This window comes from Malania oleifera, chromosome 11 (genome assembly GCF_029873635.1).
Source record: "Malania oleifera isolate guangnan ecotype guangnan chromosome 11, ASM2987363v1, whole genome shotgun sequence".
Taxonomy (NCBI): Eukaryota; Viridiplantae; Streptophyta; class Magnoliopsida; order Santalales; family Ximeniaceae; genus Malania; species Malania oleifera.
The window spans coordinates 16,486,402-16,513,900 of NC_080427.1; the positions used below are offsets into that span (position 1 = coordinate 16,486,402).

Consider the following 27,499-nt stretch of genomic DNA (forward strand, 5'->3'; position numbering starts at 1 on the left):
GTCCCACCATCTGAGCGGACAACGGCATAGGCATGAGAAAGACTTGCCGTAGTACGCCAACGAGAAACGTGGCACACATCATAACCGATAATATCCACGATGTGATGAATCATATCCAAATTCCCTTCCCCGTGACGACACTGCGCGTGCTTTGTGCAGCAATCCTTCCCTTCAAATGAGTCATTGGGATCTTCTGACCTCGATTTTAGCCGATTTCTTACCAAAATCTGAAAGCTTCAATTAGGCATTGCGATCTTAAACATTGTAGGGCAAACGGCAAACCAATCGAAGTCGCGAAGTCACCGTTGGAACGAAGGTATGGCTCAGCCTTAGACCGGCCACTCTTTCTTTTGCTTTTCCGTCGAGTGTTTGTTCATTTTCTTGTGATATGTTTGGCACTTTTTTTTTTTTTTGTGTGGAAATGTGACATAAATTTTCTATTTTTTGTACATGTTTTTTTTGAGTTTTTGACACTAAAATTTATTCTGTTTAGAAAAAATCATGGGTGTATGTAGTTTTGGTTTATAATTTATTAATTGAGATTGTATTGGGTTTAATGGCGTGATTTTTCTACCGTGCTATGCATTTCCGTGTGCAGTTCATGCATTTGGTTCTTGTTCTTTTGTCTATATTGGTATTATTTTGGTGCATATTTCAGCAAAATAAAAATACTTAAGTGGATATTTATGTGTTAAGAATATTATGGTAGAATCCAGTGGTTCTTGTAGCTGCATGAATCAGTCCCATAAGCTTAAAAAAAGGGAGTTTGTATTGACTTTGTACCTATCACGTTGAACCTTTAGGTTATGTGTGGTTTGCGGACTATCTACCTCTAGGAATAGAATGGTTACTCAAAAAATTGTATCATTTCCATAAAGCTATAATGATGCAAAAATTTTTGTGAATCCATGGCAAGGAATAATAACAAATAATTATTTCTGAATGTCTATTCCTTTCCCTCTCCATGCTGGATAGAATTATGCAAGTGACTTGTTATAAATTGTTACATTCCTATACAATTCTCATTATGTTCTCATTGTATTGATCCTATTAATCTTAATTCAAGTTTCAAAGGTAATGACAAAAAGGAAAAAAAAAAATAAAAATGTAGGGCACTTTTGGAGATTGTGAGTGAATATGAAAAAAGCAAAAGGTTGTTTCTTTGTTTATGAATTAATGAATAATCTAATACAGGGAACATTTTTTTTGAGTATTAAGACTGAGCAATCATAATAGCATGGGGTAAAATACTATACTAAATTTGTCAGAATGACTGGGTGCAAGGTCAGGTACCTTTCTGGTTGCAAATCCAAGTTATGCTGGATTTTAAAAATCTTTTTTCTCATCTTGATTTTTCTTCCCCTCCTACCCCTCTCTCTCCCCACAAAAAGGAAAAGAAATCTTCGTCAAACCTCATTTGGGGGCTCCAATAGTGCTAAAGTCACTATGAGCAAAACCATGCATGTGCTTAAAGACATTCCAAGTCTTTAGAACATTCTTGTTGTTGAGTTTATCATCCCTGGTGTGTTTATTGATGCTAGTTCTTGAATAGGATCGTCTCTTTCTTTGGTGCTACCAAAGGATCAAGCGACTTTTGAATAGTCCAAGTTCATTGCTTCTTGTTTCGATCCTCATAACATTTCAAAATTTGAGGCTGATTTTTTTCCCAATTGGGGAAGATTTGATGCAGAACAAGAAGCCACGCCCTTGGTACACCCTTTTGGAGGCTCATTCTGAAGAATTGGATCAAGGGATTACTGGGTCTTAAATTTAAATGTTCTAGTTCATTTTCAGTCATTATGTGTGTTTATTTTAGTTTGTATATGTGGGACACTTGTGATTATTTATTTTTATTATTATTTTTGTTTTTTGTGTGTGTAGGGGTTTGGGGAGGGGGGGGGGGTTTTAATACACATGTCTTTTAGGGGTTTATATGTGTAATTTTTTGTATTTTAGTCTTACCTATACATTATTGTGTGGACATCATGTCAAGGCAATTTGTGAATCTAAATAGGAGTCCCCTTGTGTCTCCTTCTTCCTTCTCTCTTCTCTCTTATTTCTTTTTTTACTTCCCCTCTTCTCTTCTCCATTCTTTACCTATCTCTCCTCGTAGTAAGCCCAACTATTGTTCTGCATCACCTTGTCTTGATTGCCTAGACCATAAACTTGGGAGTTGATGTTTTCTGTATTATGAAGAAAATAGTAGTGAGTCTAAATGTTTGAAACGTGTCTATCCTATTTCCTCTTTCCCCTACTCTTATAAGTCATTTAAAAAAAATATTATTCTCATCTTGTTTCCTCCCCCCCCCCCCCCTCCCACACAAAGGGAAGAAAACCTTTATCAAGGCTCATTTGGGGCTCCAATAGTACTAGGTTTCTTGGCTTTATTGCAATGAAGTTTGATTTTTGCAATGGTAAGGCTTGATAAGGTTCAAACGAAATGCATGACAAGAGGAGAAAGACAAAAAGTATGTAGGTTGAATCTTGAGGGGAATAATATACAGTGATATCGATTGATATATGTTCTCCCATTTCAGTAGATGATATAGTAATGGCCTGATGGATAGGGTGGATCAGGTAAACAAGGCAGTAGGTTCCATGTTGCTGGCCCCAAATGTCTCAAATGAGGTTATTTAAATGTTGTCAAAAACCTTGATGCGCTCCTGAGAGAGGAAATGCATGTTCCATGATTTTGTTTTACTAATTAGCCCTTATCTTTCGGCGAAAACCATGATCCAAATAAATTCAAGTATGTGACTTAAAACAAGTTTTATCATATATATGCTCCCTCTTTTGGGTTTAAGAGTTGATGTAGCATCCAGAAAAAACCAAGGGCTAACTTAGTAACTATTGACGTCAAGGATTAGTCAATTAGCCTTAAAAAACTGCATATGTTGGTTGTTTATAATTTTAATTTTAAGTAACATCGATTTCATCTAGAAGAAGAAATTGGTTGCATCCTTTCCTTCCTAGTGTATTAATGATGTCATATATTTTTCATGTGGTGTTGATTTAATTGTTTTTGGCTAATTAATTCACTATTTTTCTTTTCTTTATGGCAGAGGATATTTTTAATAGGGACAAGTAATGGTCATTCAGTGCAGATACAATGGAAAATAATGGAAGAAATGTTAAACAGCCTACTGAGAGTTCAAAAAAAAACAACGAAGAGAAAAATTCTTCAGTGAAAGTTACTGATTCCATCTTTGTCAACCATGGTATATCTTTAGTTCTTTTTTCTTCTTTCTTTCATTTTGAGGGCATTGGTTGTATGGATCACAATATTGAGCAATTAAGAAAAATATGCACAAAGAATGAATGTAAAATAAAATGAAGATGTTAGAGACAGGTATGTGCCAATATAAGAAATGATTGCATATGGGGCTACACTAATTGAAGGTGGGATAAGATAAATTCGTCTGAGATGGTTGTGGTAGGAGGGCAGCAAATACTTCTAGGGAAGACTTATTATACTGAGGTAGAGGATGCTTGTATTATAAAAGGAGGATTGGGAAGAACATGGTTTGAGGCAATTGAAAAGATTAAATTCAAATACAAATTATTTTAAGGATTGCCTTTAACCAAAGTGAATGTAGAAGAAGGATCCATGTATCCAATAGTTGGGATAAGATTTTGTTGTTTTTGTTGTTTCACAAAGGAAAAAACAAATATGTCAAAAATATTAGGACCTGCTTATTGTGCTCAAAGGCATCAGGCTGGCTTGAAAGCTTGTTGCATGTATAAGTTTGGGCATTTGAAATAGCCCTTGTCTAGCTTGAAATATTGATTGCATGGATTAGTTTGGACATGATCAGCTTAATATTTAAATCCTGCCGTTGTAATAAAAAGAGATAGTGAACAATATAGTAAAGTAGTTGCAAGGCATATATACACAACATGGTTTTTTGGGTTACATATAGTATGGCCCATTGGTTGGTCACGGGTTCGAGTTCAAGGAAACAGTCTCTTTGCAGGGGCAAAGCTGCATACGCTGTTAGCCTGTTACGACACCCCCTACCCTCGTGGGGAACCTTGTGGCTTGGGGATGCCCTTTATATAGTATTGCGCATGGCTATTGGCTGCCCTTGAAAAGAAGGGTATCCTTTGTTTATATATATATATAAATTTTCTGGTGAGAATTTGAGTAGATATAATGGGATTAGGATTTGCATTTAGATTTGTTCTTTGTTTTAGGTTATTAACTATCGTTAGGCTGGGAGACTTCTTAAGTTATGCATTTAGTGAGTTTGGAGGTTACCAACAGCTTTACATTTTTTAAGGTAATCAACAATCTACTTGATCCTGGTAAACAGTGCAATACCTTAGTATCAATTATGGTATGTGTTTTCATTTATGTGATTTCCTCTTCTTTAGCTCCTTTTCTTGTATTTCTTGCCAGTTTTCCTAGTTTATTTATTGTTTAAATGCATTTTTGTATTGATGGTTTTCTTATTAATATTTTTACAACCATGTATGACATATTGTCTTGGTCTGTTTTCATATGTTTATTAATTTCTCTACCTAATGCTGAATTGGGCCACACAATTTAGTTGCCATGTAATATTGTTAATAGTATTGTGTAAATTGGAAGATCTAATCACAGTTATAGGCCTCTCCCTTTACTTATATTATATCTAAAGTACAAAATTACTGTATTACCTTTACTAACTCATTCACTAACTCATTTTACTAACATAGAAATAACACATAGTAGTAATACTAAATAACTAAAGCAATCAATAACCCTCCCCCTCAAGCTGGAGCATATATATATATCATATGTTTCAAGCCTTATACAAATGTATTTAACATGAACACCCCCAAGCTTTAGTGAGGTCAGCAAGTTGGAATTCGAACTTCATATGAATGGCTGTAGTGAGCTCTCTTGAACAAAGTGACAATCAACTCTAATGTATTTTGGTTGCTCATGAAAGAGTTGGAGGCAATTTGGATGGCAACTTGATTATCACACATCAACTCTAGAGGCTGAGAATGTGGAAAACCAAGTTCTTTCAATATGTTCTTTAGCCAAATAAACTAACATGTAGTGTGGGCCATGGCTCAGTACTTTCGCTCAGTACTCAACTAGGTCACCATAGTTAATTTCTTCCTTTTTTTCTTTCCTAAGATACGAAGTTACCACCGACCAAAACACAAAATTCTTATCAAAATCCCGATCTGGGTTGACAATCCCTACGGTCCTACTATCCAAACTTGCCTATTCGATCCATATCGTATGTAGAATTGGAATCAAGTAGGATTGTAAGTTCCTAATAGGATTGTAGGATCATGATCCTACTTGGGATCCTATTGATCCTACTTGTGCAATAGAATATGGATTTTTTTGTTTAGGATTTTTTAAAAAAGCCCAATTTATATTTTTATTGGTCCAAACACTTTATTTTTGCAATAGACACAAAATTTGGTCAAATTGGTCTAAATGCATCAAAATTAGGGCAAAATTACGAGCATCTTCTGAGATTTGTCTATTCCATGTCAAGAGAGCAACTGAGCATCTCCTGAAATCCATTTTCCTTTGAAATGAAAAATCTTTAAGAGAAGTTATCTATTAGTAGGTTGAAACTCTTCCTTCTTCAACAAGAGTAGAGGCCAATTGAGAGCTTCAACAACTAGGGAGTTGTATAGTTAGGTTGAAAGCTTAAAGTTGTAGGCTTGTAGCATTTATGGATTATCTTTGAAGTTTTTTTTCACTTTCTTCCTCTTGTTTTCTCTTATCATTAACAAGCCATAGACCAATTTTTGTTCCCAAAGCGGAGAGTAGACGACTTTGTTTTTCTTCTTCTTTTCATTTCAACTAACAAAAGTTCTTATTCCTTAAACCAAAATCTTTCCTTTTTCTTCTTTTCTTCCTCTTCCTCCTCTCTTTCCTTCGTCATTTTATTCTCATGATGTGATGACAAAACCACGAAAGCTGAGAAGTTTATAGTAGTTTGAATTAAAATTAGCAATTTATTGTTCTTCGTTTCTTCATTCCTTTTTCTTTTCTTTTTTTTTATTACAATTATTGAATAAAAAAATAGCAAGAGTCTACCCTTCTTGGAGCACTTTGCAATTCAGACCATTTAGACATTTTCTAGGGTCAAAATTTTTGAAGGAAAAATCTACTACGTGCTAGCTAGCAAGTTACTTACATTCCTAAAATTTGTTCTAATTTCTTAAACTAACTACCGAGTTTTTAGGCTTATTTTATTGAGAGTTGTCATAAAATGCCAAATACATAAATTTTGAATTTATTTTACACTGCAAGTAGAATCTTATGATCCAAGATCCAATCCTACAATCTGATCCTGTGGACTCCCTTTACAATTCTATGTAGGATCCCGATTCTAACAACTTTCTAACACAATACCCCGTTGTGGATCTTATGTGATGAGGTAAGCTTGCCTAATTTGGATCTATATATCCTTGACCATTAGTGTGACCCAAATCTTGATGTAAGAGACTTCTTCAGGTGCACTTTGAGATATATTTTAAGATACAAATGACTACATCCCAGCAACTTGCTCTTGAAGAATCAAGAAACTGACTTACAAAACTTGCTACAAAAGATATATTTGGTCGAGTGACTGCAAGATAGTTCAACTTTCCAACAAGTCTTCGGTATTGTCAGGATCAGCCAACAATCACCCACATTTGGCACTAACTTAATCCATGGGTGTATGGGTAGTTTTGGATCCCAACAGGTCTCATCTAAAAGGTTTTTCCTTTGTGATAAAAACAGTTCCCATATGGGATCTAGATACTTTTATATTGTCAATGTCTAATTTTATTAAGGGGCTAACAAGAGATGGCATGGCACTCCCAAAAAAGAAATCATGAAATACTAAGCCAAAAAAAAAAAAATACAAATAGCCAAATTGTCAGCTTATTATTTTGGAAAGAGAAAAAAAAACCTTAGGAAGTTTATGAAAATAGAGAAAGGGTTCGGGCATCCATTTGTGCATAATAGAGAATGTGATTGACTACCTTTGGGATATTTAGTCAACCATAACCCCTATTGTCACCCATTCTAAGAATGTTACCACATTTATGTGTGTTCGCGCCTAAAAGAAGAAAAATTAAAGGAAAAATGCAATTCCCTTTTTAGTCCTTGGGTAAGAAACTTACCTATCAAAGAGTATACAAAGGGCAGCCCAGTGCACAAAGCTCCTGCGTATGTGGGGTCCAGGGAAGGGGCGGACCACAATGGGTCTATAGTACGCAGTCTTACCTTGCATTTTTGCAATAGGCTGTTTCCACGTCTCAAACCTGTGACCTCCAGATCACATGGCGACAACGTTACCGTGCCTCCTTGATTTTACTCCTGAAAGGGACTGGCCTCATATATACTACTTTTAGCCGTTTTGAAAGTTAGGTAGTAAAAAGGAAAAGATGAATTTGTAAAATATTGGGTTTGCATTTTGATCTCTACAAGAACATTTTTAAAGCAAACAAGTATTGAATTGAAGTCAGAAAATGGGGAGAACTATTCAGCAGATATGAATTTGAAACAAAATAGATCGGGTTTGTATGCCAATTTGTGGGAAAAAAATTTTGAATTAAAATCAGAAAATGGATAAAAAATTAATTTGAAAGAAAAAGAGATAGGGTTTTGAAAGTGATAGTGTAGTCCCAAGAGGGGGGTGAATTGGGTAATTTAAAATTTTAATGCGTGGAAGCTTGATTTATTTTAAAACTTTATTAATCACATCCCTTAGCTATTTTAATCACAACGAAAAACTAAGCAGCGAACGACTATATCAATCGGCAATCGTAAATATAATTAAAACTCAATATTAACAATATTCTTGACTAATTAATTTTAATACCAAATATGATTGATCACAAGTATTTATTCTTATATTTTAAATAGTTAATCAACCAATAACAATCAATCCTGGCAAGTTAAATCTGATCTGAATGTGTAACTACGACAGATTAATATTGGCAATAAAGTTATTTAACCACACATATATTATCCTTGAATTATAACAACTTACCAATCAATATCAATCGATATTAAATTATTTCAGCCAATCAACTCAATTCTGAATTTACAATTTCAGCAGCGTTTGATTTACAAAGGGAAACTTAAATCATTCACAGTATCCACAAGTAAACTTAAATCATTCACAATATCCTCAAGTTTACTTCAGCATTCAAACATTTCCCAAAACAATAAATCATTCAAATCAGATAATAAACAATTTATAAGTGCAGGAAAATAATGAGATTAAGGGAAAGAAGAACTCCCATATTTTTTACAAGGTTCGGCAGCCTACCTATGTCCTTGCCTCAAGCAACCCGCTGTGAGGATTTCCTTTACTCTCTCCGTTCAATAGGTGGAGTTCCCTCTCTCTTTTCATTAGGTAGCGACACCTCTCTAGCAAGAACAACCCTCTTGCTAGGCTGATTCTATTCCCGAATCGAATGTTCAAACGCAATACAACAAATTTTCCGTACAAGTAAAATACTCTCTAAAAGAAGATTTGTACAATAGAAAATCACAAGTAACCTCTCAATAAGAAGATGTAATGAAGCTTAGGAGAATTTTAGGGTTTTCTAGACTGAGAAATACGAAAAACGAAGATCAAAACCGTAGTTTGATTTTCAACAATGAAGAATGGCCCACAGCAGCTATAGCAAGATGAAAACAATATGATTTTTGTGCGATTTGATTGATTGGAGTTGCCCTAACATGATTAGGGTTGGCCTTAAATAGTGGGTTTTGAAATCTGACCGTTTTCCCAAAGTTTGGAAACAATATATTCTCAAAAAGGGTAAGAAATCGTGCTGTTTAAAAACTCAGCCACAACACTTCGGTCGCCCGAACCATTAAGAAAAGGAATTTCAAAACTGGTAGTAGCACTTTGGTCGCCCGAGTCCTTGACTTCGGTTGCCCGAACCTACACTGTTTGGGCTTCTACCATGGCAGTAGCTGTTTGGTCGCCTGACCCAAAGATTCAGTCGCCTGAACACACTGATTCCTATCAATTTGTTCAGCTTGTTGTGAAATTCAATGTTCTTATTTTCAAAACTCTTTTGTGTTCTTTAAAAACATATTTCAACTTTGAAAAGGCATTTTCAGAGTTTAAGAAATAGGTCTCTAAGTCAAATTTGATCCTATGAGCTTCATAAACATACTTAACATTGAGAATTACTTACATGAGACTTCTAATACAATATGTATCAAATAAAAGTTAAGTCCTTATGTCTTGAAGCTTTATCTTCATCCAAGCTTTAGTCAATCTTCATTTAACTTGTATACTTCATGGCTTTTAAGCTTTAAGTATAATCCAATGTGCTTGTGAGTTATGATACGTGTAAATTTACTTGGAGCACCATTAGATTCCTTAGTTTGTTATTATCAAAACAGAGATGAAGCCTTGTTAGGCCAACAATCTCCCCCTTTTTGATGATGACAAATAAGGAGTAAGATAAGGTAGCCTTGAAAAGGCTCCCCCTTACAATAAGCATAATTATCAAGCAAATAAAAATTTCAGTAGTCTCCCCCTTAGGAAAATACAGGTACAAGCATGTTTTCAATACAAACATATTTTCAGTAAAAGTATATTTTCAATATAAGCAGCATGCTTTCAATACCAAGTCCATATAGGTAGTGAATTGGGCACTTAACGTGCCCCTTAGCATTATCATTATGAGTATCCTAAAGAGTACATCAAACTAAATCTTTTTTTTTTAAAAAAAAATAACAAAAGAATATATATTAGATAAAGAGAAGGTACAACCTGCAGGGACAAGAAGTCCAGAAAAGAAACATGAAAAAAAGAAAGAAACCCACAAAAAAAAAAAAAAATACACACAAAATAAAACGTAACAATTTAAGCCAAGGAATCCCCTCTTCAAACCTTTTCCCTCATAGTTTACTGAGCTCTTCAAATTTGCTAATTCCCTTTGTCCCTTCATCTTCGACTATTACCAACATCCATATGCACTTAATTCCCTCCAATGTCATTTAATTTTAAGTTCATTTTATCCAAATGATTTTTTGCTTCTAAATCCTTCTTAGGAATCTCCACCATAGGTGTAGGCAGAATTCCATCCCTGCACTGAAACTTGTTCACCAATTCAAAATTATCAAAAATGGTAACACCCTCCAAACCTTCCGATGGGGACGGATGAACATATTATAAATCCCCTATTTCATTGCAGGAGTCAGAAATATACCCATCTTATTCTTGAATCTCATCCAATAGCAACCCCCCACCACAATCGAAAACTCACTGATATCTTCACTGTCAGAATTTGAAAATCCCCCCATTTCTTTGCCATTTTTTCTTTGCTAAACTCTCATTACTACATCCAGCCTTCTTCTTAGTGTCTCCTACAATACTAAACTCTCCTCAGTAACTTTGGCACAGACCCACCCAAAATTTCTTTCTTTTCTTAAAAACCTTTCTTCATTTCAGCACCCATATTAGCCGCCCTCCTACAAGCATAAACCTTATACCATCAAATCTATCAGTAGTAAGACGACGATTAACAGATTTCTCCCCAAACCCAAATAATTCTTTTTTTTTTCTCTTCCGCACCAACTTCTGCTACTTCTTCAAAACTTCATACAATTTTAGCAACACCATCTTGTGTTTTAACAAAGTTGCTAGAATTTTGAATTTGTTGATCATTCCGACTCTTAGATCTTGGGAATCTTGATGCCAGATTTGGGTTCCAATATCAGGATTTCTTGAGTACTCCTCCCCTATACACATTTTCTAATATCCAAGAGCAAAAGTTTGAACCTGCTCTCTACCCGATAAGGAAGTAGAAGTATTCGAGTCACCACTACTGCGCGTAACCCTTTTGCTGGAAGCCCGTATGAAGAGAACCTTCCTTTGGATCCATAGAGTCATACTTATCAAGACATTGGGCCTATTCAAATAACTAGTCCAATTTAGTCAAAAAAGAAAGCTTTCTTTTTCGAAACTTGGGCTAGATCCAAAGCAAGTAACATACAACCCAGATCAATTCTTTTCGTAACCTCCCTACGTCTGAAATGTCCATGACAAATCTGAAAGCCTAGAAAACTTCACACTCTAGTCGATCAATTCTGAACGATTTGTTATGGCCAAAGGATTGTTCAGATGTAGCACATCTCTGCACCAACAATAGAGTCCTTTCCCCCCAGCACACCCTGATTTCCAGGATAAACTTGGGTTTTGCAATCCTCTCTGTCCCTCCGTTTGCCTTCTAGCACTACCCGATTCCACAACCTGTGGCGTGAAGAACTGTCAACACCAATACCTCTTGAATCCTCATAATAAACCAAAGCTTAGCCGCCCATTGCCTTCAGCACCTTGAGGAATAAACACTGAAAATTTCTTCCCCTTTCACCCCAGTCCTAATTCCAAATACTTTCCTAACTTCCTCCACCTTATTGACATCCAATACTTGTGAATCCCAATCAAAAAGCCTGTAATCCCCTTTGCATCTGACTGAAGGAAGACAAACCATTAGCAAACTAGATTATTGCTTCTTTAGAAAACCTAACCCACCTGTTTCAAAAGATGTTATTCTCGATCACAAGCAAAAACCAATTCTCCCCATTCTTGTCTGTACGCATATTGAAGGACTAGCTTTGATTTGCGCCAATTGATTCAGCATAACCTACCACGAGAAAATACATATGGTCGAACATGCAAGGGGGAAAGAGGAAATGTATCACAAGAGGAATAGGGAGAGAGAGGTGTCGCGACGTCTCGAACTCACCAAAACACTTGGCACAGGTGCGGTTGCGAACTGAGAAAAATGGGGTGAATTTTGAAAAGAATATTTTCGTGGAAAACATGGTGTATGGAGTCGTGACTAACCTTCTGAAGCGTGGTTAGAACACTTGATTACTACCCAATTAAGGGTAGAATCGGTCTGCGCCACTAGAGTCGGGTTCAGGAGTACAGTTATGCGAGGGGAAGGTATCAGCACCCCATACGCGCCCTTTTTTACGAACGGTACCTAATTAATCGAAAATTATTCCAAAATAAATTTAATAAGTCTTTCAAAATCACTCCCTATCAAAAATTTGTGAAATGCACATGCAAAAAAATAAATCACACGAAAATGTACATACCATATATATTGGCATATCATACTCTGAGAGCTAATGTCTCCCTTTTAAATCATCGGAATGGAAAATCGAGAAAATAGTTTACAAAAATACACTCTTGGGGTTTTGAAATCTTTATAGAATTTTCTAAGTGAAAAGTAATATTTCAGGAGGTTTTGGAATTTATTCGGGATGAACACAATTTTCTGGGCCTCAAAACATTTTTTCTAATTTTTTTTGAATTTTTGGTGATTTTTCCATATTTTCCCGAATTCTTAAAATAACAAAAAGACAATTAAGCAAAAACAATGAAAATCAAGTCCCAAAAATATTTTTAAAATTTTCTCCTGAGTTTTCTAGAATTTTAATTGTGATTTTTATGAATTTTCATGGGGTTTTTTAAAAGTTTAAATATAAAATAAAATAAAAGGCTAAACCGGTTTCATACCGGTTTAGAGGACCCAATCGATTCGGGGAGAAAACCAGTCAAAGGAGATCGGTCAACCTGTTTAAGGTCTGGTCAAGATCAAAAAGTCAACACACGTTGCCTTCCGCGTGGGTTGTGTGTGCTCAGGTGTATGTTAGAGTGCATGAATGATGCATATAAGCATCAATGCATGACTATGTGTATGCATGGATAAGAACGAACGTGCATGTATGGCGTGTGAATGGGCACACATATGCATGCATGCATGAATGAATGATTACTTAGATAATGACATAATGCATGATTATGTGTATGCATGGAAAAGAACGAACATGCATGCATGGTGTGTGAATGGGCATGCATATGCATGCATGCATGAATGAACAAGGACACATATAATGATGTGATGCATGAATATGTATGCATAGATAAGAGTGAACATGCATGCATGGTGTGTGAACAGGCATGCATATTGTCACGGTCCGCCTCTTTTCACACCGTTGTGAAGGGCCATGTGGCCCTAGCTAAAGCACTCTTGCTTAACTAGCCAGCCTATTGTTTACCAACATTCATCCACAAAGCACTTTCATTAACATTCATTCAGATAGCAGTGGAAATAATAATTAATTCATGAAAGTTGTGGCAACCAAGCAGTAAACATTGAAGCAAACGTAATTCATTAACAAATCCTCCGTTGACATGTTGTACTTAACGAGGGAGGCAAGTAGGCTAAGCACGTTGACAATTGCTAGTGAGTTTTACAATGATTGATGAACACTCACCCTCCCCTAGAGAGCTTTCTGGGCTATTCTCACTCTGGCACTAGGAAACATCAAAGTGACCGAGGAGTCATACTGCCTTATTTGGCTTACAATGAAATAAATACTGAAAAATAACCCTATACTAGTATTTACATGATGGAAACTCATCCCAAACACACGAGATAAGTGGTTACAAGCAAGCATAATGCCCTGAACAAGCTTAGCTCGTGACATTCTCCCCCACTTATGCGGTCGACGTCCTCGTAGACTTTTGGCGGTAGGTACACTTCAAATTTGTCCACGAACGGTTGAATATCTTCCGTAGAAATCCAGCTGATTTCTTTCTCATCAAGGCACTTCCACTTCATTAGGAACTTCTGCCGCTTCTTCCTTGAGGATATGAACTTTCTGTCTGCAAGGATCTCTTCAACATCATGTCTGTCAGGTTGCACTATCTTCAACTCTGCGCTGTTTGACTGACTTTTGCTCAGGTCGTTGGTGTTGGCGTTGAATGGCTTGAGGCAATTGACATGAAATTGCGGTCTTCTCTCCTGATCTGCTCACTTCTTCATCTACTTAGAAGCTTTCTCCAGATAGGCTTGGGCAAACTCTGCATTCTTTCTCCCTTTGCTAGTGAAGATGTACGCCCTGGGACTCTTTCGTCTGTACGGCTCGCCCACTGTGTGAGGTAACAGCGGCAGCTGGCCTGTAACAAGCTCAAAAGGGCTCTTGTTGATTGTTGAGCGCCTTTGGGCGTTGCCACAGAACGGAGCCACATCAAGTAGTTGCACGCCATTCTTCTGGTTGTCATTGACAAAATGGCACAAGTACTCATCTAGCAGCTCTCTAAATCTCTTCATCTGTTTGTTTGTCTGTCGATGATAACTCGAAGAGATGTCAAGGTGTGACCTGAATATCCTGAAAAACTCTGTTAAGAAGTTGTCAGTGAACATTAAATCTTGGTCACAAATAATAACTTTTGGAACACCCCAATGTTTCACAACAGTCACAAGGAACAATTGTGTCGTCCCCTCTGCCGAACAGTACTTTGGTGCGGCCATGAAAGTACCATAATTCTTCTGCTCCCCCTTGTCTGGTTGGCAAGTGAGACAAGTTTTGGTATAATCAACCACATCATCCCGCGTGTGCGGCCAATAATACCCCCCCAGTAGTCCTGTCATTGGAGTCATTCTCCGCAAATACCCCTTAACGAACTTCCTGTAGTATCCAGTAAGGCCAAGAAAGGAACGCAACTCCTTCACTGTCGTGGGGATCTTCCGTTCTTGAATCATCCTTACCTTCTCCATATCCCTCGGGAAACGACCTTGTTCAACGACTTGACCAAGGAATTTGTTGCTCCGCCGAGCGAAAGAGAAATTCTCTTTCTTCACATTCAGACTGTTTCCCCTCAGCCTGTCGAACACCTTCCGTAGATGCTCTTCATGTTTCCTCTGAAACAACACCGATGCTCCCAATGGTGTTTTGGAAGGGCGAACACATCCCGCTTCCACTTCATCAAGTTGCTTCCCCAACTCTACTATCTCTCGAGGCGCAATCTGACATGGCCCTTTAGCAGGTGGTTTCACTCCTGATAACAACTCGATCTCTTGCTCCACAATCCGTCGTGAAGGCAAATTGTGAGGCAGCTTATCCGGCAACACCTCCTTATCCTCATCCAACACCGCTTGGATGGTCGTAGGCTCCAGCTCTTGGCCTATTTCTTTGTCTACCACCACCGTGGCTAGACATGTCTGCTCACCCTGACCCAATCCTTCATTGAGTTGTATAGCTGAAAGGGACTTCCCATCGTCTCCTTTTGTTGCAACGACTTGCACTATGCACGAGTGATCTCCCATCAGACACAGGGAACCAGCCGAAGGCATCAGCACTGCCCTCGTCCCCGTTAGGAACTCCATTCCTAGAATGACTGGAAAGTCATCCAATGGCACCGCTGTGCAATTTGCATGACCTTCCCACTGTCCAAACTTTACAGTTACTAGCTTGGCTACTTCCAGAGTCGGCTGGGCTACAGAATTAACTGCTTTCATGCGTCCTGTATCCTTCTCTAAGGATAAGTTGAGTCTCCTTGTTTCCAATTGCGAAACAAAATTATGAGTAGCTCCCGTATCCACCATAGCGCGAGTACTCTTCCCATTTATCCTCAAGTCCACAAACATTAACCCTCTTGCTCGTGTAACTTTCGGTGTTTTTGTCTGCTTTTCCAATGCGTTCACCAACCGCACTGAACCCACCCTCGGGGCATCATCCTCTTCCCCATCGTCTTCCACTGCCTGTTCTACAATGGAAGCTTGTAGGACATTAAGTGATGCTTTGTGAGGGCACTCAAAAATTCTATGAGGACCTCGACACAAGAAACACTCAATTTTACTCTTCCCCTTTCCATTGGGTGTGTTGAACCCTTGAGATGATGAAGCTTCCTGTGAGGTTGATGATTTAGAGTTGGCTCCCCCACTCTTGGGTTTGCCATTCTTGAAAGACTTTCCACTGTTTCCCTCTCCGCCAAACCGTTTGGACGAAGCGGTCTCATCACCAGCATAGTCTGTCAAGCGTTCTGCAGCCACTTGTGCAGTTGACAAGTCTTGAACCCTTTGCCTATGAAGTTCAGTTCTTGCCCATGGTTTCATCCCCTCCAGAAAATAGAACAACTTGTCCTTCTCCGACATGTCTCGAATATCCAACATTAAAGCAGAAAATTGTTTCACATATTCGCTGATTGACCCCATATGCTTGAGATCTCTTAGTTTTCTCCTTGCATTATACTCAACGTTCTCAGGAAAGAATTGGGCCTTGAGCTCTCTCCTCAAGTCTGCCCAACTATCAATTACACAGTTTCCATTTTCAATTTCCCTGTACTTGGTACGCCACCACAGTTTGGCATCACCAACCAAGTACATGGTCGCAGTATCCACCTTTGCTTGTTCTGAGGCCATCCTCACAATGCGAAAGTACTGCTCCACATCAAACAAGAAGTTCTTTAATTCCTTGGCATCTCGGGCACCCCCATACGTCCTGGGTTCTGGCACCTTGGTCTTGCTAACTTCCGGAGTGTTGGAGTTCCCCATAGCAAGAACCATCACATTTACCTTTGCATCCAGATCTGCCATCCGGGTTTGCAAAGTTTCCACAGTGTGGCGAAAGTCCTCTGACATGTCGCCTATCAAACCTGCTTGATGTTTTTGTGATCCCATCACTTCATCAACAAGTTCTCTCATCTGGGCCACCTCCGCGGCCATAGTGTTGGTTGTTTCCTCAACCTGTGCTACAGCACGCTGATCCTTTCAGCATTGGTTGGTGCCATGGTCACTTACCAAAGCTTCCCAAATCCAACAACGAAGGCAATTGAATTCACGTAGCAACTCAACCTTGGACTCTCACCAAGTGTCACCGACTTGGCTGTGATACCAAATGTCACGGTCCGCCTCTTTTCACACCGTTGTGAAGGGCCATGCGGCGCTAGCTAAAGCACTCTTGCTTAACTAGCTAGCCTATCGTTTACCAACATTCATCCACAAAGTACTTTCATTAACATTCATTCAGATAGCAGCGGAAATAATAATCAATACCTGAAAGTTGTGGCAACTAAGCAGTAAACATTGAAGCAAACGTAATTCATTAACAAATCCTCTGTTGACATGTTGTACTTAGCGAGGGAGGCAAGTAGGTTAAGCACGTTGACAATTGCTAGTGAGTTTTACAATGATTGATGAACACTCACCCTCCCCTAAAGAGCTTTCTGGGCTATTCTCACTCTGGCACTAGGAAACATCAAAGTGACCGAGGAGTCATACTGCCTTATTTGGCTTACAATGAAATAAATACTGGAAAATAACCCTACACTAGTATTTACATGATGGAAACTCATCCCAAACACACAAGATAAGTGGTTACAAGCAAGCATAATGCCCTGAACAAGCTTAGCTCGTGACACATATGCATGCATGCATGAATGAACAATGACAACTCATCCCAAACACACGAGATAAGCGGTTACAAGCAAGCATAATACCCTGAACAAGCTTAGCTCGTGACACATATGCATGCATGCATGAATGAACAATGACACATATGGTGTGTGAACGGACGTTCATATGCATGTATGCATGAACAAGGAGATGGATAATGATGTAATGCATGTGTATATGTTTGCATAGACAAGAATGAGCATGCACGCATGCATGATGTGTGATGGGTAGGCACATGCATGAATGGATCATGTCATGGATGATGATGTGTGTGTGCATGGATGTATGCATATATGCATGTGGGCATGTAAAGTGTATATGGTTGTGAGTGTTAATGTATGCATGAATGTGTGTAAAGGGAAAGGGTGTATGTGTAAGTGTTAGGGGCTGTGTTAACAATGGGTGAACAGTGTGTGGTGGGTGTAAATGTGTTCAAACAATGTGTGTTGTGTGAGTTGCAATATCCACAGGGAGTCCATATCAAACACCTAGTGTGCATGTGTTAGTGAGTTGCAATAACCACAAGGAGCTCATATCAAACACTTGGTGTGCATGAGTTAGCGAGTTGCAATATCCAACTTAAATAGCCACTCCACACAGCAACAAGATCTAATTAATCACCACTAACATGGCTACATCAAACCCAACTACTAACATCACATTAGTTTCAATAAACTGGATGCAACATGGAAATCAAGTAAATACCCTTCACCTTGGTGCCCGTAAGCCCTAACTTGCAAGAAAAACCAAGTTTCTGCAATCAGTTTGCTAATGTCCGTATCATACTCCCGATTGTTCTAGTCTCGGATCTTTCCTTGCTGCAAAGTGAACCTCAAGGTATCTACGAGAAGTCACACCGGCATTTCATCAAACATCTTCCCTGCAAGGAGAGAAAGAAGTGAGATACAGAGGGAATCAAAGAGCGTTGATGGCCTACAAGCGCGCTCGGCGATGCTGCCGTGGTGATGGTGAACGGCGTGAAAGGGGTTGGTCGGAGTTGCGCCGAACGATGGCCGCTGGTGTTGTGAGGTGACCTTGGCTGAGGCGGATGACCACGGGTGGCTGTGGTTGACGGAGATGGAGCTGTCGTGGGGGCTGCTGGCCGTAAGGAATCTGAGAGGCGAAAAGCTGCGAAGAAGCGGAAGCAAATGCTGAAGTAGGTGTTGCTGTGTGAGCTCGTTAGAGGCCGGATCTGGAGATGGTGACAGCGGCGGTGATGGTTGTGATGTCAAAGCGGGGATCCAGAGATGATAACAGTGGCTGTGTTAGGTGTGAGTTCTGAGTGAGCGTGAATGGAGGCTGTGAGGTGAGAGGGTTCTGCTGAGAGCTATGGAGGTTGAGGGTAGGGCTGACGACGAGGGGGGTGATGGTGGGATCTACGAGCGGATCTAGTGATGGTGCAGCGGTGAAACCATGCTTGGAGCTGGTGGAGATGAAACTGGTGAGAGAAAGAAGGTGGTGGTGGCTAGGCGTGAGTGAGGTTTGTGTTGTGAAGTAGGTTGGTAGAGAGAGAGAGTGGTCGTGGTGATGGTGATCTTCGAGAGGTGGCCGGTGAGGTGAGGGAGCTGTGGGCTGTGCTATGGCCATGAGGTGAGGGACTGGTCCGCGAGTGGTGGCTGAGAGAGGAAACGGAGGGAGAGGATGGAGTGTGGATCTGTGGTGATGGTAATAGTCGAGAGAGAGTATGGAGGGTGATTCGGGTGGTTGCCGGAGTTGCAGGTGGTCACAGAGCTAGAGCTGGTGCTGCGGTTGGTGAGCAATGGCCAGGTGGCTGTGAGCTACGGAATGAGAGGTGGAGGCCGAGAGGGAGTGGGAGTGATTGGTTGTTGGGTGTGGGTCTGCTGGAGAACGGTGAGGGTGGTTGAGAGAGATCTAGAGCTAAGGTGGGAAAACAGAGAATGGTGACACTGTTAGCTGTTCTAGGAAAAGCTAGCAGTGGGGTGGCCGCCGGGGTGACGTTCAGAGTTGCAGGGGAGCTGTGTGCGTGGCAAAGTGTGTGGTTCTATGGGAGGATTTCGGGTAGAGGCGAGGTTGGCAAGGAACTCGGATCTGGTCGTGGAGGTTCGCCGAAGCAAGGGGTACTCATGGCCATGGGGGATCCGAGAGGGTTTGTGAAACTGAGAACGGATATGGGGAAGAGAGAAGATCGGAGATGGGTGATGAGAGGCTGTGCGAGGATGATGGTGCGAGTGAATGCCCGAGAGGAAGAGTGGAGCGTGAACTGTGAGGTGAGAGTGAAAGAAGGTGGTGGTGGCTAGGTGTTAATAGTGAAGTGAGGGAGCTGTGGTATGGCCAGATTTGCTGGTCGTGGGGGGGTAGGTAAGCGTGAGGGAGAAGATGAAGGGGATGAGGAGGAAGATGAGATGCCAAGGGAGAGGCTAGCCTGCGAGGGTGGATTGGAGACAATGGTGAGAAGGCTGGGAAGCTCACGGCTGAGGGGCTATGGCGGAGTACTGCCGGTGTTTGAGGAGAGAGCCGCTGGAGATGGATGGTGGTGCGACTGGGGAGGACGAGGCAGGGGAGCTGGGTTGTATGAGGGATGGTGGTGGGTGATGAATGGAGAATGGAAAATGGAGCTTGAGAGAGTGGGACTGTGAGGTCTGCAGAGTGTGAACAAATAAAAAAAATCTAGACCCCCCTCTGCTGCTGTTTTTGCTACGTGTAGGGACTCTCTTTATAGGGAATCGGCAGATGGACAATGGCACGCATGGCCAGCAAAAAGAAAAAATGGAAAAATTTTCCTTCCCAGCGCTTTCTGTTAGGCGGTTTTGAGAAAATAACTCTCTCACACGTGCTTCCCATTTTTATTTATTTTTTTATATTTATTATTTTTTATTGCTCCATTTTCTTTTCCAAAAATGAGAAATTCAATTTAATAACACTTGATTCTCGGAAATTGGGAGAACTCGGACTCGGAAAGACGACTCGATAAAATACTCGATTTTTTAATCAATAGACCCAATTTAAAAATAAAAAACTCAATTCAACAATTTGAAAGGCTCAGTTTAAAAATTCACTCAATTAAAAATTGAAGGACTCAATCTAAAACTAAAAGACTCGATTAAAAATATTGGGACTCGATTTAAAAACATTGGTACTCATCTTAAAACTCCATGACTCCATTTGATACACCGGGACTTGGTTAAAAACATTGGTACTCAACTAAGAACATCGGGACTCAATTAAAAATACCGGGACTCAATTTGAAACACCGGGATTCGGTTAAAAACATTGAGACTCAATTTAAGACACCAGGACTCAATCGGATCCTCCAATTTCTGATATCGAAGTCAACTTTCATTACACCGGGTCTTCCCAAAGCGGTCTGGTTAAAATTGGGGTGTCGACAAGAGGAGAGAAGGAGAGAGCAGGATAGCTTTTGTTTCAAATTAAGTCCTTATTAAAAGATATTAAACAACTCAGAAGGATCTTTTCATTAAATGCAACTAAGACTAAGTCATCCTAGAGTAGTGGTTGACAAATGTAACAAAATGTCGGAACCCCAACTTTGACATGACGCAACTAGGACCCCAAACATTGAAATGGACTAACATGAAAGAGTGCCATTCATTGATTCGGAAAGCAAAGGAACTTGATGGTGCTTTCTCAATTGACAAGATGCACCCAATATTAGACACAAAATATAAAATTAGGAACTAGCTATTTTAACTTGTCAAGGATGACCCAGGGAATAGTGGATTTGAAGTGGTATAGGAGCAACATTATAGTCAATAGGAGGAGAGAGTTGACTCAGAAGTACTAAACTCTGCTTGTCTCACATGCTCCGTTACAATCATCTTCAAATCCTGAATAAAGGGTTACTGACTTACAAACAATTTAGTGACCTTGTAATCTTACTAATAGAGATGAGAATGAAGGGGGATAGTGGAATGTTCAAAATGGAAGAAAGAGATTGAGGGAGTAGGATTTAACGTTCCTATTCCCTTAACTGTAGCAATAGACCCATCAGCAAGGGTAACTTGAAGAATATTTTTAGAATATTGGAAGGCAAAAATGAAGTTGGGTACACCTGCCATATTGTCAGTGACAGCAGAATCCAGAACCCAAAGACTAGTGGGGAGATACCGGAGGACATGCAGTCATCCTTGAAAGCAAAAGATGCAATGTGATAAGATGCTTGTTGTAATGCGTAATACCATGGAAACCTTGAATAATACTCTGAGATAGTTACATTACATTGCTCACCAATGGCTGAACAAGTGACTGATGACAGATACACACTTTTAGTATATGTGGATTCCATCCCAACACACAACCTTCAACAACCAGAGCAAACCACACGAATAGTGAAGATAAACAGCTGAATAGATCTCAAGTACAGCAAATACTACTGTTCAGCCTCAATGAACTTAATAAACGATGACTAGCAGTACCACACAATCATTCCTGAGTGCCGCACAAGAACAACTAAAAAGGTAGATCTTTGGACAAAAATACATAAAAAAGAATTCAGTAATATGGTGTATAGAGGGATTCAAACAACATAGGATCAATTCAGGTAAAAACATGCTGTATGAAGCTGAACGCACTGGCATGTGGGGTCGACACTGCAAGCCTTCAACTGCTGCCCGAGGGCGTGTGAAGGTAGCTTACAGTGGGATTTCAGGTGTAGGCAGATCAGCAGTGTCTGGGTGGCTATGGTGTTGGTTTTGCTAGATCTAAAGTGGGTTTAGCGTTCCTGAAATAGCAGTGTCATCCAGGATATTTCCGGTGACTGCTGTGTCTTCTGGCAGCTGCTGACTTGTTTTCAAGCCTACAATGGTGCTCGAAATTCTTCTACAATGGTAGACATGCAGCAGATTAGGGTTTTAGGCTTTGGTTTGGTGGTGGCTGTGCCACTTGTGGTTTTGGTACTAAGACTTGATACCATATTTAGAGTATTTTGTAAGTTTGAATGACAGGCCTCTCCCTCTATTTATAATATATGTCGAGTACATAACAATAACCATACCACCCTCAGTAACTGACGCTTACGAATATAATTGTAATGGTAAATAACTAAAGTAGCCAGTGACAAATACAATTGTAAGGAAACATGCTGATTGATTTGATTAAAGTCCATTTAAGAGCAATCAGCATGTTGGCTTTACATGTTATAGCCTCATAAACCAGATGGCTACTAAGACAGCTGGAAACTCTTTTAGGTGACTCTAGGGTGCTAGCTTCACTAAGCAAGAAGTTGGAATCTTGCCCTCTTAGGTTGTCTGCAGATCCTAACGTGGTCTAACAGCATTTTGCCTTGTGTTACTGTAGGTTTCTATGTTTTGATGAGTTTCAGATTTTGGTAATTCAAACCCAATAATTTTGCAGCAATAGTTTCGCGCTTGCATATCCGAGACATTAAGTAGGAACTGTAGAAACATATATCTGCTTTCCAAAAATAAAATCAGGGAAAAGGTTTTAGGATGAGATTCATTTTGATAAATGAATTCCCATGAAAAGTATCTTAAAGTTTTGTTTAGTGATGAAGTATGGATATTATTTTGCATGCAATCATGAGAACCTGGGAGCACCATATGCAGCCCATGAATCTTTCTTGACTACATTTTGATGTATGCATGCAGTCATTTGTGTATTCTTGTTATGGAGGATGATGTAAAAGTGGTATTTCTATCATTTATGCAGCTGAGATGGCATGGCATGAGAGGAGAAAACAGTGGGTTGGTGATCAATCCCTGAAATCACAAAGAATGTCTAAAGACCCTATTATGAGGTATAGTTTCTTTAAATAGTTTAGTGCCTTATCTGTGGTTTGTATGCCAGTTTCTTTGGTTCTAATTGAAGGTCAAGATGGAAATTTTTATTTGTCATGTTATGGTTTTAATCATTTGGTGGCTTGTATGTTGTTTCGATTCTGTCAGTAACAGTCAAAATATAAGTTTCATTTGCAATTTTTTTTAAAAAAATTTCCTTTATAACCAAAGTTGGCGATTATTCATATTTCTAATGAGAAATTTGGACATAATATGGAATGTGGATGAATGTTGCCAAACTAAATGCATGCAAGTGGTTGGATAATTTTGATACCGGGTAACTGTCCTCGAGCTCTCAAGTCACAGATATTCTTTCTGTGTTTTATTGGTGACGTATAAGAGGACAGTCCTCAAAGGGTGACCTTTTCAATATTGCAATGAGAATTCTGGATGTGACATGGCTTCATTTCTCAGATAGCCCCATAACCAATGAGGGTGATTTTTTGCACACTCATGAGGACCAAATTGCTTGTGAAACCCCAAACTAAGATGTTTGGAAGTGTGTTAGTTTTTGTTTATTTCCATTTCCATTTCCACTTTTAAAAGCTGACCACATGAAACATATATCGAAATTTGTGGTTGGTTTCTAATATTGGAAATTTCTTTCCAAAAGATTTGGAACCCTGATCAATTTTTACTTTTTATTTTTTCAAAAAATAAAATATAAATAAAACCAATCAAAATTGAACTGATCAAATCAGGAAAATGGAAACAAAGGAACATGTTCACGAACATACTTGACTTGGTTATGTTGTATTGAGCAGTACTGAGCTCCTATTCCAGAGCCCCGCATTTACATTTCTTTTGACAAACTGAAGTCGCATGTGGATTCATGGTCCCTCATGATGACCTGGGTTCAAAGATCCATGGTTCCTTATGACGGCTCTGGGTTCAAAAGGGGATTTCTTACATGCCATGGAGATCAGTCTCTGCATTTGATTTTCAGCTATTATAAATATTGGAAACTTCCAAGAGTTTTCTTGTGCTTTCACTTTGAAACACCTACCTTCCCTTCCCCCAGGGTTAATTTTTGCCTTCTCTTTAAATATGTAAATTACAACCCAAACCACAAAACAACTAAAAAATAATCTAGGGGAAAAAAGCCGTTATAATTTCTTTGAAATGGTAAAGTTTTTCCACACAGGGAGCAAAATATAGCTGAGAGTCCAACCCCAAGGTCAGAACAGTGACATTTCAGGATTACATAGGGAGATAAGTTGTATTATCATAAACCGAAGGGAATATTTCTGATATTTTTTAATACGGTCATGCAGCATTTTTTTTAACCATTGACTCCATTTCTCCAGAGGAAATTTATGTTAGAATCTTCTCTTGCAGCTGGACAATGACTTATGAGGATCTGCTTTCATCTACTGAACCTTTTCACCAGCCAATTCCACTAGCTGTGAGTCCACTAAAAAAAATCATTTCCTCTCCCTAGTATTATCTTAACCCTTTGGTTGTGTTGATGGACATTTTTTTTCCCATTTGGTTTGTTCTACAGGAGATGGTGGATTTCTTAGTTGATATCTGGTATGAAGAGCGCTTCTTTGACTAGATCATGGGGAACTTTGGTTTTTTCAGTAGACACAAACAGTGTTCCAGTTTTTGTTTGTGGAGGTTTTCAAAGTCGAAGTGAAATCCTTTGCTGAATAGCCGCTGTTCTTCAAATTGATTGAATGACATTATGTAGTTAGTTTTCTAATTATTGGCTGCATAAATGGAATTGTTTTACAAAATATTTGGTGTCGAGCTAGTGACACTTTGATTAAATGGTATTTTCTGATCATTTTATGCTGTGATGAAGACTCTGATTGAATGACCGTTTCATGTTGAATGAAATCTCCGAACTGGTTTGAAGTAACAGAACTGCACTTTTGGTCCTCTTTGGATGCAACTGCAGTTGTCCTTTTCAGAACTGAGGCAGACATACACTATTCCTTCTATATTGTTAATGACCCCCAGAAGAACTATTCACTTGCAGATATAGCTGCAAGGGAGATACTGTGTATGGTTGCAGATGACTTTCAAGTGAAGCTCAATCAGAAGCATTGATTATGCCTTCTCAGGAGCAGAGTCAACTTTTCACCATGTTTGTAGATGTTGGGCTTTGCTTCTTCATGCTTAATTCAGTTTCAGTTGAATTGCCTGATCTCTTTGGGGTAACCTGTGTTTTGGATGATAATTACATGCACAAGAATATTCCTTCATGAAGGTTTTCAGTTTTGAGTATGTGCTAAAAGCAATAACCTGCCATTTTGTCTGCTACATGAACACAAGATGCTCTTTGGTAAAAGGCTGCTGCTTGAAAGTCCATCACCGTTGTCCCTCTTAGAATCTTGTAAATCAATCAAGCAAGCACTCCAAATTCATGCACAGATTGTTCTCAATGGCCTCCAATGGGACCTTTTCTCTGTCAGCAGGCTCATCTCCTTCTTCTCCCTCTCAGATTCAAAAGATGGTCTTGATCATGCTCGTCTTCTTTTCATGCCAATTGATCGCCCTAATTTATTCATTTGGAATACCATGATCAGAGGCTATGCTCGCAGTGATTCCCCTCAAGAAGCATTTGCCCTTTTTGTGTCCATGACCACCAAAGGAATAGAATCACCCAATAACTACACCTTCCCATTTTTGCTTAATTCCTGTGCAAGGCTGCCCAGTGCTGAGCAGGGGCGAGAGATTCACTGTTGCATTATTAAAAATGGCTTTGAATCAGATGCATACACCAGGAATTCTCTCATTCATTTTTACTCTGTTTGGGGATATATGGAAGATGCCTGGAATATATTTGATGCAAGTTCTCTTAGGGATCTTGTTTCATATAACACCATGATAAAGGGCTATGTACAAGTTGGTCAACCTGAATTTGCTCTATGCCTCTTCAAAGAGATGCAGCATTTGAACATTAAGCCTGATGAATTTACTTTTGTGGCATTGTTTTCTACTTGTTCAATGTTGAATGATTCTAAAATTGGGAAAGAGGTTCATGCCTTGGTTTATAAGACTTTGAGTCCCATTGATTCTAATGTTTTGATGAAGAATGCTATCATTGATATGTATGCTAAATGTGGGTCAATGAATATGGCAGAGAAGGTATTTGGCACAATGAGGGGTAGCAGAAGTCCAGCAGCTTGGAGTTCTATGATATCGGGTTATGCTCGAACCGGCGAAATTGATATTTCTCGAGAGTTGTTTGATCAGATGCAAGAACATGATGTTGTTTCTTGGACAGCAATGATCAATAGTTACTCTCAGGCAGGGCGGTCAAGTGAAGCATTGGAACTTTTTGTAGAGATGGAAAGTCAAGGAATAAAACCAGATGAAGTCACAGTGGTTGCAGTAGTTTCAGCCTGTGCGCAGCTTGGTGCTCTTGGGTTTGGTAAACAGATGCATCACCGGTATGTAGAAAATGGATTATTTGGTCAAAATTCCATTCTTACATCATCTATCATAGATATGTATGCAAAATGTGGAAGCATAGATACAGCTCTTAATATATTCCATCAAACCCCAAAAAATTTGAGGACCATTGTCCTCTTTAATTCCATAATCTCTGGTCTTGCTCAACATGGACTCGGTGAGAGTGCTGTAACAGTTTTTAAAGAAATGGAATACATGGGATTGAAGCCCAATGAAATTACATTCACAGGGCTCTTGTGTGCTTGCAGCCATGGTGGTCTAGTTGAAGAAGGTAAGAAGTGGTTTGAGTACATGTTCAATGATTATGGAATCAAACCAAAGGTGGAACATTATGGTTGCATGGTTGATATTCTTGGACGAGGTGGGCATCTGGAGGAAGCATATGACCTAATTCAGAAAATGCCCTTCAAACCAAACTCCGTGATTTGGAGAGCTCTGTTGGGTGCCTGCAGAATCCATGGAAATGTTGAAGTGGCCAAGATTGCAGGCCAAAAACTACTGGAAACTGAACCTGATCACGGGGCTCAGTATGTTCTGTTGTCTAATATGTTTGCTGATGCAAACCAATGGGAAGAAGCTGTGAGAATGAGGAAAGTGATGGAAGACAGAAGCATCGAAAAGCCAGCTGGATGGAGTTACATAGAGATAAATGGAACTCTTCACAGATTTTTCGCAAGTCACAAGTCACACCCACAAGCGAATGAGATCGAGCTGATGGTCAAGGACATGGCTGTGCGACTGAAATCTGCTGGGTATGTTCCTAGCACAGCACAAGTGGTTTTCGACATCGATGAGGAAGAGAAGCAAACTGTTGTTTCCCATCACAGTGAGAGATTGGCTTTGGCATTTGGGCTTATAAATTGCAGTTCCAACGATACCATTAGAATAGTGAAGAATCTTCGTATCTGTGCAGACTGCCACTTGGTATTCAAACTCCTGTCTAAGATATACAGTAGGGAGATTATAGTGAGGGATGCAATTAGGTTCCACCATTTTTCAAATGGGTTTTGCTCTTGTAAGGATTTTTGGTGATGGAATTTGAAGTCTTATCATGTATGGAATTTTTCAAA

The 27,499-nt window shown here is 39.4% G+C and overlaps 2 protein-coding genes across 2 annotated transcripts; both read left to right on the forward strand.

The window, feature by feature from the left end:
• On the forward strand, positions 1-27,499 carry LOC131167940 (uncharacterized). Its single transcript, XM_058127023.1, has 5 exons — positions 1-316; positions 3,063-3,218; positions 22,879-22,966; positions 24,345-24,411; positions 24,511-27,499. Exons 2-5 carry the CDS (start codon positions 3,110-3,112, stop codon positions 24,562-24,564), a joined length of 318 nt encoding a protein of 105 aa, XP_057983006.1. The 5' UTR covers positions 1-316; positions 3,063-3,109; the 3' UTR covers positions 24,565-27,499.
• Positions 25,287-27,499, forward strand: LOC131167939 (pentatricopeptide repeat-containing protein At2g29760, chloroplastic-like). Its single transcript, XM_058127022.1, has one exon. The coding sequence runs from the start codon at positions 25,287-25,289 to the stop codon at positions 27,459-27,461; it is 2,175 nt and encodes a 724-aa protein (XP_057983005.1). The 3' UTR covers positions 27,462-27,499.

Excerpts from the sequence above, each read along its gene's own strand:
- LOC131167939 (XM_058127022.1), top strand. The coding sequence starts at position 25,287 with ATGCTCTTTGGTAAAAGGCTGCTGCTTGAAAGTCCATCACCGTTGTCC.
- LOC131167940 (XM_058127023.1), top strand. The coding sequence starts at position 3,110 with ATGGAAAATAATGGAAGAAATGTTAAACAGCCTACTGAGAGTTCAAAA. Across the intron at positions 22,967-24,344 it reads TCTAAAGACCCTATTATGAG|CTGGACAATGACTTATGAGG; the intron begins GTATAGTTTCTT and ends CTTCTCTTGCAG. Across the intron at positions 24,412-24,510 it reads ACCAGCCAATTCCACTAGCT|GAGATGGTGGATTTCTTAGT; the intron begins GTGAGTCCACTA and ends TTTGTTCTACAG.